The 15850-nt window shown below is 37.3% G+C and overlaps 1 protein-coding gene across 4 annotated transcripts in view; it reads left to right on the forward strand.

Annotated features, from left to right (window-relative positions):
• Positions 1-14822, forward strand: part of PDE1A (phosphodiesterase 1A) — a 403386-nt gene extending 388564 nt beyond the window's left edge. For all 4 annotated transcript variants that reach the window (XM_066280225.1, XM_066280223.1, XM_066280222.1 and 1 more), the window contains 2 exons: positions 7687-7803; positions 11168-14822. In XM_066280225.1, coding sequence (XP_066136322.1) covers positions 7687-7760 — 74 coding nt within the window. In that variant the 3' untranslated portion in view covers positions 7761-7803; positions 11168-14822. The remainder of the gene's footprint in view (positions 1-7686; positions 7804-11167) is intronic.
• The last annotated feature ends 1028 nt before the right edge of the window (positions 14823-15850 follow it).

Here is a 15850-nt window from a genome sequence, read left to right on the forward strand (position 1 = left end):
TCTTAGTCTCATTTTTATGTTCCACCAATGTATGGAATCATGTAGTTCTTGTTTTTTTCTGATTTACTTATTTCACTCCTTATAATGTTATCAAGATCCCACCATTTTGCTGTAAATGATCTGATGTCATCATTTCTTATGGCTGAGTAGTATTCCATAGTGTATATGTGCCACATCTTCTTTATCCAGTCTTCTATTGAAGGGCTTTTTGGTTGTTTCCATGTCTTGGCCACTGTGAACAGTGCTGCAATGAACATGGGGCTACATGTGTCTTCACGTATCAATGTTTCTGAGGTTTTGGGGAATATACCCAGTAGAGGGATTGCTGGGTCATAAGGTAGTTCTATTTGCAGTTTTTTGAGGAACCACCATACTTTCCTCCATAATGGTTGTACTACTTTACAGTCCCACCAACAGTGAATGAGGGTTCCTTTTTCTCCACAGCCTCTCCAACATTTGCTATTACCCGTCTTGTTGATAATAGCTAATCTAACAGGAGTGAGGTGGTATCTCATTGTAGTTTTGATTTGCATTTCTCTAATAACTAATGAAGCTGAGCATCTTTTCATATATCTGTTGGCCATTTGTATCTCTTCCTGGGAGAAGTGTCTGTTCATGTCCTCTTCCCATTTTTTTATTGGATTGTTTGTTTGTTTGTTGTTGAGTTTTATGAGTTCTTTGTAAATTTTGGATATTAGGCCCTTATCTGAGCTGTCGTTTGAAAATATCAGTTCCCATATAGTTGGCTGTCTGTTTATTTTGATATCAGTTTCTCTTGCTGAGCAAAAACTTTTAATTCTGATGTAGTCCCATTCATTTATCTTTGCCTTCACTTCTCTTGCCATTGGAGTCAAGTTCATAAAATGTTCTTTAAAACCCAGGTCCATGATTTTAGTACCTATGTCTTCTTCTATGTACTTTATTGTTTCAGGTCTTATATTTAGGTCTTTGATCCATTTTGAATTAATTTTAGTACACGGGGACAGGCTGTAGTCGAGTTTCATTCTTTTGCATGTGGCTTTCCAGTTTTCCCAACACCATTTGTTGAAGAGGCTTTCTTTTCTCCATTGTGTGTTGTTGGCCCCTTTATCAAAGATTATTTGACCATATATATGTGGTTTTATTTCTGGGCTTTCTATTCTGTTCCATTGGTCTGAGTGTCTATTTTTTTGCCAATACCATGCTGTTTTGATTATCGTGGCCCTATAATATAGTTTAAAGTCAGGTATTGTAATGCCCCCAGCTTCATTCTTTTTCCTTAGGATTGTTTTGGCTATTCAGGGTTTTTTATAGTTCCATATAAATCTGATGATTTTTTGTTCCATTTCTTTAAAAAATCTCATAGGGATTTTGATGGGAATTGCATTAAATTTGTATATTGCTTTGGGTAATATGGCCATTTTGATTATATTTATTCTTCCTATCCAAGAACAAGGAATATTTTTCCATCTCATTGTATCTTTTTCGATTTCCCTTAACAATGCTTTGTAATTTTCATTATAGAGGTCCTTTACGTTCTTTGTTATGTTTATTCCTAGGTATTTTATTTTTTTTGTTGCAATCGTGAAGGGGATTATTTTTTTGAGTTCGTTTTCTAATATTTCATTGTTGGCATATAGAAAGGCTATGGACTTTTGTATGTTAATTTTGTATCCTGCGACCTTACTGTATTGGTTTATTGTTTCTAATAATCTTTTTGTGGAGTCCTTTGGGTTTTTGATGTATAGGATCATATCATCAGCAAAAAGTGATAGCTTTACTTCTTCTTTTCCGATATGGATGCCTTTTATTTCTTTGTCTTGTCTGATTGCTCTGGCCAGAATTTCTAGCACCACGTTGAATAAGAGTGGAGAGAGTGGACAACCCTGTCTTGTTCCTGATTTAAGATAGAAAGTCCTCAGTTTTATGCCGTTTAATAGGATGTTGGCTGATGGTTTATCATATATGGCCTTTATCATGTTGAGATATTTTCCTTCTATACCCATTTTGTTGAGAGTCTTAAACATAAAATTGTGTTGTATTTTATCAAAAGCCTTTTCTGCATCTATTGATAAGATCATGTGGTTTATGTTCTTTGTTTTGTTGATATGGTGTATTACGTTAACCGTTTTGCGTATGTTGAACCATCCTTGAGATTCTGGGATGAATCCCACTTGATCATGATGTATTATTTTTTTAATATGTTGTTGTATTCGGTTTGCCAGTATTTTGTTTAGTATTTTAGCGTCTGTATTCATTAGAGATATTGGTCTGTAGTTTTCTTTCTTTGTGCCATCCTTGCCAGGTTTTGGTATGAGGGTTATGTTGGCCTCATAAAATGTGTTTGGAAGTATTGCTTCTTCTTCAATTTTTTGGAAGACTTTGAGTAGAATAGGAACCAAGTCTTCTTTGAATGTTTGATAGAATTCACTAGTATAACCGTCTGGGCCTGGACTTTTATTTTTGGGGAGATTTTTAATAGTTTTTTCTATTTCCTCCCTGCTGATTGGTCTGTTTAGGCTTTCTGCTTCTTCATGACTCAGTCTAGGAAGGTTGTATTGTTCTAGGAATTTATCCATTTCTTCTAGATTGTTGTATTTGGTGGCATATAATTTTTCATAGTATTCTACAATAATTCTTTGTATATCTATGATGTCTGTGGTGATCTCTCCTCTTTCATTTTGGATTTTATTTATTTGAGTCCTGTGTCTTCTTTCCTTGGTGAGTCTTGCCAAGGGTTTCTCAATTTTGTTGATCTTTTCAAAGAACCAGCTCCTTGTTTTATTGATTTTTTCTATAGTTTTTCTGTTCTCTATTTCATTTATTTCTGCTCTGATTTTTATTATCTCCTTTCTTCGGCTGGTTTTGGGTTGTCTTTGTTCTTCTTTTTCTAGTTCCTTAAGGTGTGAAGTTAAGTGGTTTACTTCGGATCTCTCTTGTTTGTTCATATAGGCCTGAAGTGATATGAACTTTCCTCTTATTAGTGCTTTTGCTTCATCCCAGAGATTCTGATATGTCATATTTTCATTTTCATTTGTCTGTATATATCTTTTGATTTCTGCGCTTATTTCTTCTTTGACCCATTCATTTTTTAGAAGTATGTTGTTTAGTTTCCACATTTTTGTGGGTTTTTCCCCCTCTTTTTTGCAGTTGAATTCTAGTTTCAAGGCTTTATGATCAGAAAATATGCTTGGTACAATTTCAATTTTTCTAAATTTGCTGATATTGTCTTTGTGGCCCAACATATGGTCAATTCTTGAGAATGTTCCATGTACACTAGAGAAAAATGTATACTCTGTCGCTTTGGGATGAAGTGTCCTGTAGATGTCTATCATATCCAGGTGTTCTAGTATTTCGTTTAAGGCCACTATATCTTTATTGATTCTCTGTTTGGATGACCGATCTAGAGCCGTCAGCGGTGTATTGAGGTCTCCAAGTATGATTGTATTTTTGTTAGTTTTTGTTTTAAGGTCAATAAGTAGCTGTCTTATATATTTTGGTGCTCCTTGGTTTGGTGCATATTTATTAAGGATTGTTATGTCTTCTTGATTCAACTTCCCCTTAATCATTATAAAATGACCATTTTTGTCTCTGAGTACTTTTTCTGTCTTGTAGTCAGCATTATTAGATATGAGTATTGCTACGCCTGCTTTTTTTTGGGTGTTGTTTGCTTGGAGTATTGTTTTCCAGCCTTTCACTTTGAATTTGTTTTTATCCTTGTTGCTTAGATGTGTTTCTTGTAGGCAGCATATAGTGGATTTTCTTTTTTAATCCATTCTGCTACTCTGTGTCTTTTTATTGGTAAGTTTAATCCATTTACATTTAGTGTAATTATTGACACTTGTGGGTTCCCTACTGCCATTTTATAAATTGCTTTCTGTTAGTTTTGTATCTAGTTTGATTCTTCTCTTTTGTTTTTCTATCATTTGTTTTTGTTTGTTTGTGTTCCATACTTCTTTCCTCTGTTGCTACCTTTTTTATGTCAAGTGTTTTTGTGGTGGTTTTTTTAAGGGTGGTTACCATTAAGTAATGAAAAGGGTACCTACCATATTCATTGTAGTACCCTATCTTATAAGTATTTCTGCACTTCATCATCCTTTGCTACTGTTAATCTCCATCCTCTCCCCCCTTTTTTTCCTTTGTTGTCACAGTTTAAGTTTGGTTTTATTGTGTTCTTGGTGGAGCTGTTACTTGTGGTGTTGTTTTCTTTTGTTCTTTGAATGTGGTTGGAAAACCCCCTTTAGTATTTCCTGGAGTGGGGGCTTTCTGTTGATAAATTCTCTCATCTTTTCTGTATTTGTGAATGTTTTTATATCTCCTTCATACTTGAAGGATAGCTTTGATGGGTATAGTATTCTTGGCTGAAAGTTCCTCTCTTTCAGGGCTTTAAATATTGGGGTCCACTCTCTTCTAGCTTGTAGAGTTTCTGCTGAGAAATCTGATGATAATCTAATAGGCCTTCCTTTATATGTTATACTCTTCTTTTCCCTGGCTGCCTTGAGAATTTTTTCTTTGTCATTGGTTTGTGTCATCTTTATTATGATGTGCCTTGGAGTGGGTTTGTTGGGGTTAAGAAAACTTGGTGTTCTGTTTGCTTCTTGAATTTGAGGCTTTAGTTCCTTCCACAGGCTTGGGAAGTTCTCATCTATTATTTGTTTGAGTATATTCTCCATTCCATTTTCTTTCTCTTCTCCCTCTGATATACCTATTATTCTTATGTTATTCTTTCTGATGGAGTCAGACAATTCCTGTAGGGCTTTCTCATTTTTTATTATTTTTGAGTCTCTTTCTTCTTCTCTCTGTTGTGCCTCAAGTTGTTTGTCTTCTATTTCACTAATCCTCTCTTCAATCTGGGCTGTTCTGTTAGCTCAGCTTGTTACCTCGTTTTTCAGCTCGTGAATTGAGTTTTTTATTTCTGTTTGATTTGTTTTTATAGTTTCAATTTCCTTGGTAATATATTCTTTGTGTTCATTGAGTTGTTTTCTGATCTCCCTATATTGCCTTTCTGTGTTTTCTTGTATCTCTCTGAGTATTTTTAAGATTTCTATTTTAAATTCTCTGTCATTTAGCTCCAAGGCTTCCAATATGTTAAGTCTTTTCTCCATAGATTTTTCCACATCTATTTGTGTTACCTCTCTTTCTTTTGTATCCATAATATTTGATTTCCTCTTTCTTATCGGCATCTGAGGGTGGTCTTATTGATAGCACTAATTAGAATTAATAAAGAGTAAAAAGTAAAAAAAAAAAAAAAAGGTCAAACACCCCACAAAAAAAAACAATAATAATTTATTATTTCCCCCTTTTTTTTCTCTCTTCTCTTTCCCTCCTCTCCCCTCCTCAGGGAAATATCGTGCCTATAATGGAGGGCCTGATTTGGGGTGAAGAGTTCAAGGGGCAAAAAAAAAGGGAGTAGGGACCTACTAAATGCAAAAAAAAAAAAAAAAAAAAGGAAGAAAATCTTAGACAAGCATAAGATGATTTGCTTGTAAGTGATGGTCAACTAAGAGATATAATGAGAGGGATAAGAGGGAACCAGAAAAAAGGACCAAAAAAGAATAATAAAGAAGAAAAAATAAAAATAATAAGTAAAAATCTGTTGTATTAAGTGGAGCGAAGACTAAATACAATGGAGACCTTGGGTTGGGAGGACCCAAAATGCCACAAAAATAAACAAACAAGAAAAAATAAAACAAAAGCAAAAAAGAGAAATAAAGCCAAAAAAAAGCCTTGAGTCCCAAATTAACTAATTTGTTCGTGATTGAGGATTATATGGGAGGAAAGTAAAATGAGAAAAGAAAAAACGTATAGAAAGGAAAAAATAAGAAAAAGAGAAAAACGAAGGAAGAAATAAAATAGGAGGAGAAAAAAACAAAATAAAGCAAGACAAAAAAAAAACAAAAGAGGAGAGAGTGAGAGTTAAGTGTTTTGGAGTATATCCTTAAAAGAGGGTGAGGATGAAGAAGAAAAATAAAATGCAACACTCATGGGTAGTGTAGTTCAAGAAAGGGGAAGCATAAGATGGGCAGAGAATAGAAGGACCGAGGTGGAGGAAATAAAGGCAAAAAGATAGAAGAAACAAACAACAACAACAACAACAAAAAAAAAAATTAGTGGATCAAGTTGTAAAGTCTGTGGGTTTTTCTTGATTTTGAGAGGTTAACTTCTTCCTTTTTCTTTTCTCTCCCTCTTCCTGGTCGGTGACTCTGTACCCCAGGCTCTGCCCCTGTGTCACTCTTAGGTAGGGATTTGCAGTTGATGGGATTCTATGGCAATGTCATATAATTGGCTTTAGTCTTGCTGGAAGTAAAGGCTTGTTGGCGTTTGCAGGGTCCAACGATGAGAGAGTTTGCTTTCCTGGATTCTCTCTCCTAGTCCCCCCTTTCTGAATTAGCAGCCTGGTGATCCAGCTATAAGGCTGCAACTGCTTCTGCCTGGGGAGTAAGAGGCTCAAAGAGCTGGGAAATCCCCACTCTATCCCCACTCAGTGCAAGGCTTTGGGAAAGGCTCTGAGAGTCAGGGCCTCCAGTGTAATCAGGCGGGGGTGGGAGTCAATTGTTGTCAAGGTGACTGTTCAGCGCCTATCATTCAGTTGGACCTCTCAACCCAGGCTTTCCACACTTTGTAGCCTGTTATTGCAGGGAAGAAGAGGCACTAGTCTCTGCTTACGACTAGTGTAGTATAGACCTTATTATCTGCCAAGTCCTTCTTGTTAGCGTTTATCCCTGAATATGGAGGCTCTATCAATCAGAAGTTGCCCCCACCCCTTTAGCGAGAGGCACTAAAAAATATCACACCTCTTGTCCTGGATCGCTGAACTGAGAGAGATCTTATCAATTAGAACCGAGGGTGCACAGATTTTATGGGTTAAGCTAATTTCAGTGATTGGGTCGCAGCTGTGCTTCCGAAGGTATTTTAGGCTGCCTGTGCGCGCCCCTCCCCCAACGCTTGATTGTTAGCTTGAATGGCTGGGTGAGGTGCCCCGCCCACGGAGAGAATCTCCCAAGCCTCTCCCGCTCGCCCCGCCACTGGCGGCTGGACCGCACCAGGCGCAGGATAATGGAGCCTCCTGGGTGTGCGGGCCAGCAGGGCGCCCTGGGCGCGTGGAATGCCCAAGGCACGGGCGCGAATGGGGCGCTCCGGGCACCGGTGGCCGGCGACCCCCACTCGCAGTGTGCGGGCCGCTGGGAACGTCAGCGGTGCTCAACCGGACCGGGCGCGCGCGCGGCTGCTCGCAATGGCTCGCGGGGGCTGGCGGCGGCGGCCGCTCGCGGCGGTGGCTCGCGGCTCCCAAGTATATGGGCTGACTCACCACAGGCGCACTTCCTTGTGGTTTGAAAGAACGTCCCTGTGGTAGATTCCTCCACACCCTCGTCTCTCAGATTCAAGTGATAACAGTCCTTTCGCTATCAGTTTGTGTGGAACTCCGGAATGCTCCGAGGATAAATTTTTCTGTTTCTAGTTGATAAATTTGTTGTGATTTAGGGGAGAGCTGTCGGACGCGCTGCTCACGGCGCCATTTCCGTGACGTCACCCAAGATGACTTGTTATACTCTATAAATGCACAGGCTGAAAAGGAGTATTTGTATCTTTGGAGTGACATAAAGTCTATTGTACAATAGTCTCCAACATTTTGCTAATGGTTTCAGTTTCCTGACTTCACTCGTTTTATTCACAGGCCTGTTTTGTTTTTGTTGGCTTGTTTTCTAGGTGAACCTGATCTTCATAAGAACTCAGAAGGTCAAGTAAATGCCGAAGAGAAACGTGCTGATGCACAGTCATAGGTTTCAAACGCCATAAAGGCTTCTGTCATTGTAAACATGAGAGGTGAGTATTGTTTTTTCAGATGAGAAACCTAATTACTGAAAGAAATGTTTTGTAGAAAATCACTAGAGACAAAATTATCTTATTTAAATACCCTCCTAGATTCCTCTTTTTTTAAAAAAAAAAAATTGTTTTTCTATCGTCAGAGGCAAAGTCTAATCTTTTCAAAGAGTTATTAATTTGCTTATCAATTAAATGATATTTACTGAGACATTTTATCCTTTAAACAGAATAGGCTGTAAGTCAATAGGGAGGTTTAATCCTGATTTCTTTTTCTGCTTCATGTAAGTAATATGAGTGTTTAGAACAGGGGATAATAACAAAATGAGTACATTTTATGAATGAAACATCAATATTTGCTAAAATCCATGAACATGTGCCCCAGTGTTTCTCTTCTGGAAATTCATTTTCTAGGGCTCGGCTTCAATCTACCAAACTATTAACTCTGAGAGCGATGCCTTGGAAACCTGAGTTTTTAATAATCCCATCTACTGATATCTCTGTATGCTAAATTTGAGAACCACTGTACTGGGTCTTCAGAGGAGGTGCAGATAGTTAGAAGGGAGGGGTGTGTATTTATAGTGGAGATGTGTTAGTGTCTCCTTAAAAAAGTAAGAGTAAAGCCCAAGTGTTATAATGCATCCTGCTGTTGGGGTGGTAGTGAGCAAGAGAAAATGCTGAGGGTACCATACCAAGAGTGTGAAATGTTATCATTAGCCCTCAAATGTTGGTTTAGATATGAGAGAGTTAAAATGTGATTAGTTTTTAAGATGATTCATTTCTCAGTATTCTCCACTTGGTTATAAGACATTGATAACAATTGTTGTATTAGTAGCAACTCTCAAGTGTTAGGGACTGTGGTGAACATCTTGCATTTATTATTGCACTCAACAAGCAGAGTTAGTGCTTGTGATCCTTATTTTACATATGAAGCTCAGATGGATACCAAGCCACAAAGTGGCTGTTCAGCAATTAAAGCCCATCTCTAGACTTAACTATTTTAATATATCATATATTAGCTACAGCAATTTCTCTTCTTTCCCTAGAGCTTGTAGCTGTTTTCTGTTTTTTTGGTATTAGGTTTTCCTTTTTTTTTTTTAGAAAAGTCTTTGAGTCTTGACGATATATCATAGAACTCTCAAAGTATATTTTAGTGAAAACTAATCCAGTGGAGTGTTTATGAACATTTAAGTACAAAAGGATTTGTTGTCAATAAAGGCTATTAGAAAACAAAGTTAAACAATATTAAGCAAGATTCTTTCCTATCAAACACATCCAAACCAGTGTACACTATATGGCTTCCAAAAAAAAAAAGTGTAAGATAAGTACTTTTTGTGCATTTATGACATCAAGTTGAAATATTTATGAACATTTTCTAAAAATTGTGTGTAAGAAACACAGGTTACCAGTAAATTTGTAAAAATGACAAGTATGAAAGTATCTAAGGCAAAAAAAAAATTATCTGTAAGATCCTGGCATCTCATCAGTAAAAGATTTTGATGAGACTTAGTTGGCAATTAATGAAGTCTCTCTTTCTTTTTTTTTTAACTAAAAATCCTCCAAAGCTAGAAAAGTTTGAGACCCATTTAAAATAAATAGTGATATTCAAACCCCAGCAACTAGACAAAAATTTTTTTCAATCCAAACCTTATACTAAGTTTATTAACTTCCTTAACATTTTGAGAAAGCCCTGTGTTCAGGACACAATCTACCAGGAATCAAGTTGGTAAAAATCCACATGCCTTCAAGGAATAGGCAGGTCTCTTAAACGATAGAAGTGGGCAAAGTCCGAAAACAATAGGAGTGGTGACAATTGGCAACTGTGACTCAGGTGTAGTGTCTGGAGGAAAATAGGACTGGTCAGCCTCGGAACAGAAAGGGTGTGGCACACCCAACCGGAAGGCTGCAACAAGCTACCATTTAGTTCTGGCAGATTTTTTTTTTTTTTTTTGTATTTTTCTGAAGCTGGAAACGGGGAGAGACAGTCAGACAGACTCCCGCATGCGCCCAACCGGGATCCACCCGGCACGCCCACCAGGGGGCGACGCTCTGCCCACCAGGGGGGGATGCTCTGCCCCTCCAGGGCGTCGCTCTGCCGAGACCAGAGCCACTCTAGCGCCTGGGGCAGAGGCCAAGAAGCCATCCCCAGCGCCCAGGCCATCTTTGCTCCAATGGAGCCTTGGCTGCGGGAGGGGAAGAGAGAGACAGAGAGGAAGGAGGGGGGGTGGAGAAGCAAATGGGCGCTTCTCCTATGTGCCCTGGCCGGGAATCGAACCTGGGTCCCCCGCATGCCAGGCCGATGCTCTACCGCTGAGCCAACTGGCCAGGGCCAGTTCTGGCAGATTTTCACCTTGTAAGACTGAGGACTTAGTGTTTCCAGGTGTTCCTATTGGTTGTTATATTTGTGTGTGTGTGTGTGTGTGTGTGTGTGAATTTCCCAATTTTTAATGTTGGCTCAAAGTTTTTAGAAACTTGTATGGATCAAAAAAATTACATTTGAGGTTCAGATTAAGCCTGCTGGCTCTTTAGTGTTCAATGTACTATCCAAGAAGAGGTTAAAAACTGATGTTTTGTGGGCAGGACTTAGCCTGTGCATTTGCATTTGTTTGACTTCCACACTAATTTAAAATAGCTTTTGAAATATCTTTAGACAGGGCTTATGCTGTTTACTTCACTACAGTCCTGTGGCTCTTGTTGTTTTGTATTTATACATGCCCACTTAAGTCATTTATATCACCTGCCAGTCTTGTATAACTATTTAAGTGTGTGACTTCTGATCCAAAGGATCAAATTTTTTTAGTGGAATCAAAGCATACAAACACAAAGAGAAAAAATAGAAAGAATTCCAACTGGCATAAAATCAATATCTTTATATACTGACAAATCACTTATTTTTGACAGTATACAACATCCAATGGGAAATTACAGAACAGTAATTGATGTCTGTATATGACTAAAACATGTTCACCATATTCATTTGGATTTTGTTTCAGGACAATCAGACTAGTACTAAAACATCCAAATTCCTCAACTTCCTACAGAACTGTATTCTCTTTCAACACACACTTCGATGAGGCTGTTTTTACGGACTCCTATATAAGGAATTAATAAGAAGAACATAAATTCTGTGCTAGTATTTCTGGCCAAATAAATCTCAAATGTGCTATCAGAGTTTTAGCCAGTGCTTCGGCCATCATTTTTTCCTCCACAATTTTGCCTTCTTCAGTCAATCCAGAGAAATTTATAAGACAGAAGTTGGATAGTTTTGCTATCATTTTGAACCCAGTTATAGCACAGGTGACTATGAAATACATATGCGGAAGATAAGGTTGTTTTAAAATCTGCTTTCTTCTGTTCTTTTACACAGAGTGCTACAACTACAAAATTTTTAAGGTCTCAAGCAAGAGAAAAGCAAAAATGAAATTAAGGAAAAATGTGTTTTACACCTTTGGGGAACAGGCTATTTAGATTGTCCTTGTTATTTTAAATACATGAGAACAAAATGAGAGGAAAGACTGTTCAGGAGCTGTGGTTGAAGTCCTAAGACAACAATGAAGCATCATAGCCTTGGCCCTGTGACCTGATGAACACGTCATCATAACTCTCAAGCTGGGAATCCATGGTGAAACCTGTCTGGGAAGCAAGGGGGTCAGCCTGAGTCATCCTTGTGGCTTCAGAGCACTAACGCATCACCCACAGGGGCACCATCACCATGGCAGGCAACAGTACCTACCATCTAAGATAACAAGAACCTTCAGCTGTTGTTGGAGACAGACACAAGAACTGAGAGTGGAATTTGCCTGCTGGGGTGTTGATCCCATTAGGATGGAACAGAATATATAACAGGCTAAGGGATGAGTAACGAGACGTGTGTGTGTGTGTGTGTGTGTGTGTGTGTTATATTAAGAACATCTATGAGAATGGAAGCTTACACTTTTCTGAAGAGATAACATTATTTGATGTGACTTTACATTTTACGACACAGAAACAAACTACCACCCTTGGAGGCTCTGCTTCTTTGTCATGTTTTGCCTGAGCATGTATAAGCTTTTCTTTTGCTCCAAACTGAAGAGCTACCTTTATTTGTTATCAATTGACTAGAAATGTTAAGCACAGTTAAGTGGTGTAAATTTTCACTGTAAACACTTCAGTGATTTTGAGATTATGTGACTTTATTTTTGTGAAAGGCAGAAATTGGATGGAAGAAAATCAAAAGTAGCCCTCAATAAAAGGGAAGGAGGGTGTGTCCATCCTAAAAAGGTTTCTGTTGCACCTGCTTCTTTTCTGGATTCCACAATGCTAAGCAATATTTTAGAAATGGATACAACCAGAAGCTTTTAAGTCTAAAGAGTGGGATTTTATAACTCACAACTTAGATCTCTTTTAATATGTAAGCCATATTCTATATTCTATATGCATATTAGCTATGCATCATTCTAATTTAAAATATATTTGTGCATAGACTGTGTATAAAGTGCTTTTAAATGTTCTGTGAATAAGGTTTGTAGCTTTTGTTTTATTTGCATCTTCTGTAGAAGACAGCTAAATAATTGAATTGTATCATAGATATTAAAATGCAATTAATATTTTTAATGTAAGTGGTAAAGATTATCTATAATAATGTATTGGGGGACATTTATAGATATGTACAGCATGGTGACCTTTGTCCTTTAAAAAGGGTCTTTTATTTCTATTTATGGAGAAACTATGACTATTGCTTTAAGTATCTTTTCTTTAAGTAGCTATTTACCAGCTAGAAAACATTCTGCATTTAAAATAGAACCTGACTATGGAAAGTCTAATTCTTTTGTTCCTATTTGAGCCAGTTGTGTCTTTCAGTAGAACTATAGAACCTCTTGAGGGAGAAGTTAATTGCAACACTCTTTCTCTGTTGTTATAGGAAACATATTCACTTTGTTTCTATTAGTACCTTGCTTAAGATCTATAGACTTTGTTACTAAAAAAGAGGAGTATAGTGAAATGAGCAATTTCTGTATGTAGCCTTTAACCTAATTTTGCAGGTTACATGACTTATAGAGGATTGTGACTGAACTTCCAGAAGGAATGGAAAAAACACGCTCCATTTCCTCAGAAGAATTGTCATCCTACTGATGCACTTTCCCTCCCAATTTCTCTCCTTCTCCCCCTTTCCCTCCTTTTCCTCCCTTGGCTACTTCTCTCCTTTTTCCTTCTTTATTTCTTGCTTCCTTCTCTCTCTCTAGATAGCTACTAACTAGTGCTAATTAAGGAAGTCAGGGCAGGAATTTCCAGTGCCCACTTCTTCTGCAAAAATCAGCATTGGGTCATTCCGAAGAAGGAGTCTGATGAGTGAGGCTGCTGCACCTTGAGTGTCCTGCTTTGCATTTTTATCCTCAGCTATCCGACATAAATCTAACATTTTCATATGCCTTTTCCTACTGGTATTAACCAGTACCTCTTATTTAAATTTTAATATGACAAGCTACAATTCTTGTGCTTTTATTCTGCTGTAATTCTCTGTATTTCTTATTACATATGATAAATAAATTGTACTTGAGGGAAAATATTGTGATCATTTGTTGTCTGATGTAATTCAATTTGGTGGCACATTGAAAAGTTGGAGAACTCAGGAAAAACCAGAAGTACGCCAATCTAAAAATGGATGTGACTCCCTTCAGAAGAGATTTTTGCTCTATCAAAGAAATATTCATTAAACAGTCATTATTGTACTTAATGTTTGCAAGCTCCTGGCCAGATGCACAGTGCACACAGGAATCTGGAAACCTAATCTAGCCTCTAGAGATTTCATACCTATAGAGCACATGACCCATACACCAAAGAACTAAGTACCGCATATAAAAGTAACCTGATGCAAACAAAATGCACCTATGGATATTAAAGTAGGTAAAAATTGCTTCCATCTTCAGAGCTTCCAAGAACACTTTTTAGAGCAGATGACACTTAAGTTGACATTTCAACAATAAATAATAACAAAAGCCTATATTTATTGCTTGTTTTTGATGTACAACCTCAATGTAAAAACTTAACAAACTATCACTAATCTTCAATAACCCACGGAAGTGGGTATCAATATAAATAAGGAAACCAAATCTCAGAGAAAGGGACTTATCTAAGGCCATGCAGGTCTCCCTTGGCAGAGCCCATATGGGATATGACCCTAGGTCTCTCGGGCAATGAAGAACTGTTTTTTGGTCTGCTACATCTGTGCTGAACAAGACAGAAGCGCAGTGGAAAGAAAAGCTCTGTAAAGCACAATGTGAACAAGGTAACCCTAGAGACTAATAAAGAAGCAAAGAGCTTCCAGTCCAGGTAAATACCTGGAGAGAGTCAATTAACTGAAGTACGAGTAATTGGCACAATGCATGTCATCTCTCAGGCTGGGTCTCCAAGATACTAAAGCATTCCTGATGAAAATGTAAAAATTTATTGTGTCATCAGTGACATTACACTTACCTGAACTTTTTACTTCAAATATGATGCTATGATAAATTTCTACCTAATACCATAAAGCTTTCAAAGGCCTTATTTTAATTTAGAAATATAATTTAAGTCTAAAACATATATACCTACTGGTAATTGTTTTTTTCTAAATACTGCAATACTTATCCACCATTTAGTGTAAGGTGTAAATAATACAGACAATATATATATTTTAGAGTCAAAGAAGCAAACTCCTAATAATGTCCCACATTACATATATGTCATTTCTCTGGGGGGGAATCCTAAATATTTAAGATATAAATCTTATGTGTGAACCAACATATATAATTAAAGATTTATTTGGGGTTATTTATCTTTTAATAACATTAATACATTTCTATGTTATTTGCTTAATACTTGTGATGGTCGGAGAGCTTCTTTTGTATCTCAAACTGACACATTTTTATCTCATAAAGATTATAATTATTTAGTATTTATTATAGTTTATAATAAATACTCTACAGTCTTACTACTGTATTATATTTACATTATTTTCTGATCTTCTCTCTTTTATTCCCTCTAGAACTACTCTTTGAAGAATTGTTATCCCTATCTATGGAGATGGAGTAATGATAAAAAAGAAAAAAAAAAGTAAAATACTCTGTGTAGGATCACGCAGCTAGTAAGTGGAGGAGTCCGGACTTGAATTCTGAGGGAATATGACTCCCCAAACCTGCCATGCCTTCACCTCCCATATCCATTATTTCCTTTCCTGCCCTTTATTCAGTTCTACTCTCGTCCGTATCAGGCACTTGTCTCTAGAAACTGCCCTTCTGTGAGGGCAGAATTTCCAGTGGCAAAGGCAGGTGTGCTTTGGTGACCAGTCACACTGCGTATTACAGCAGATGTCTGTGGATGGAGAAATTATTTCCCATACTTAATATGTGATCTTAAAATTTTGCTTTTCACATAACCACCGGTGTCCAGTCTAGACTTTGCTCCTTAGACTGTTGGTCAATATCTGGGAACTTCTTAGAAATGAAGACGCTCAGGCCCAGCCACACCTATTATGTTGGAATTGGCATTTTAAGAAGATGGTAGGGATATTTTTATGCATATCACTTCTAGACAGTAATTAAATATGATGTAGACCCACTAAGCATTTAAATATGAGGGTTTTTTTTTCCACACTAAATAAGAGGCTCCTATGTTCTCAGAACTATACCACTCTCTCCAAACTAAAGCAAGCTTAACCCCAAGAGATTGCTGAACCGGACATAGTCTGTGATATTCTCAGTTGTTGAGAACCTTACTACGGCATAGAGTTTGGGTCAATTTAAAGTTAATTGTACTATTTTTATAAACAACATCAACCTATTTCTTCTTTCTATTAAAAAACAACATTGTATAGATCTTTACCATCTACTTGTGTTCAATATTTGACTTCTCTGCATTCAGCTCTTTTCTCTTTTGCTTTTCTGCACAGTATTATATAAATATTAAATGTTCTTAATTCATTCTTTGGACCCATTGCCATTCTTAAAAACAGTTTCTCCTTGTCTCCACCAGAGGGCAGAAAACCTCTTCCATAAAGGATTGGACTATTTCAGGCTTCTCAGGCCACATTCCA

The sequence above is a fragment of the Saccopteryx bilineata genome, chromosome 5 (assembly GCF_036850765.1).
Source record: "Saccopteryx bilineata isolate mSacBil1 chromosome 5, mSacBil1_pri_phased_curated, whole genome shotgun sequence".
In the NCBI taxonomy this organism is placed as follows: domain Eukaryota; kingdom Metazoa; phylum Chordata; class Mammalia; order Chiroptera; family Emballonuridae; genus Saccopteryx; species Saccopteryx bilineata.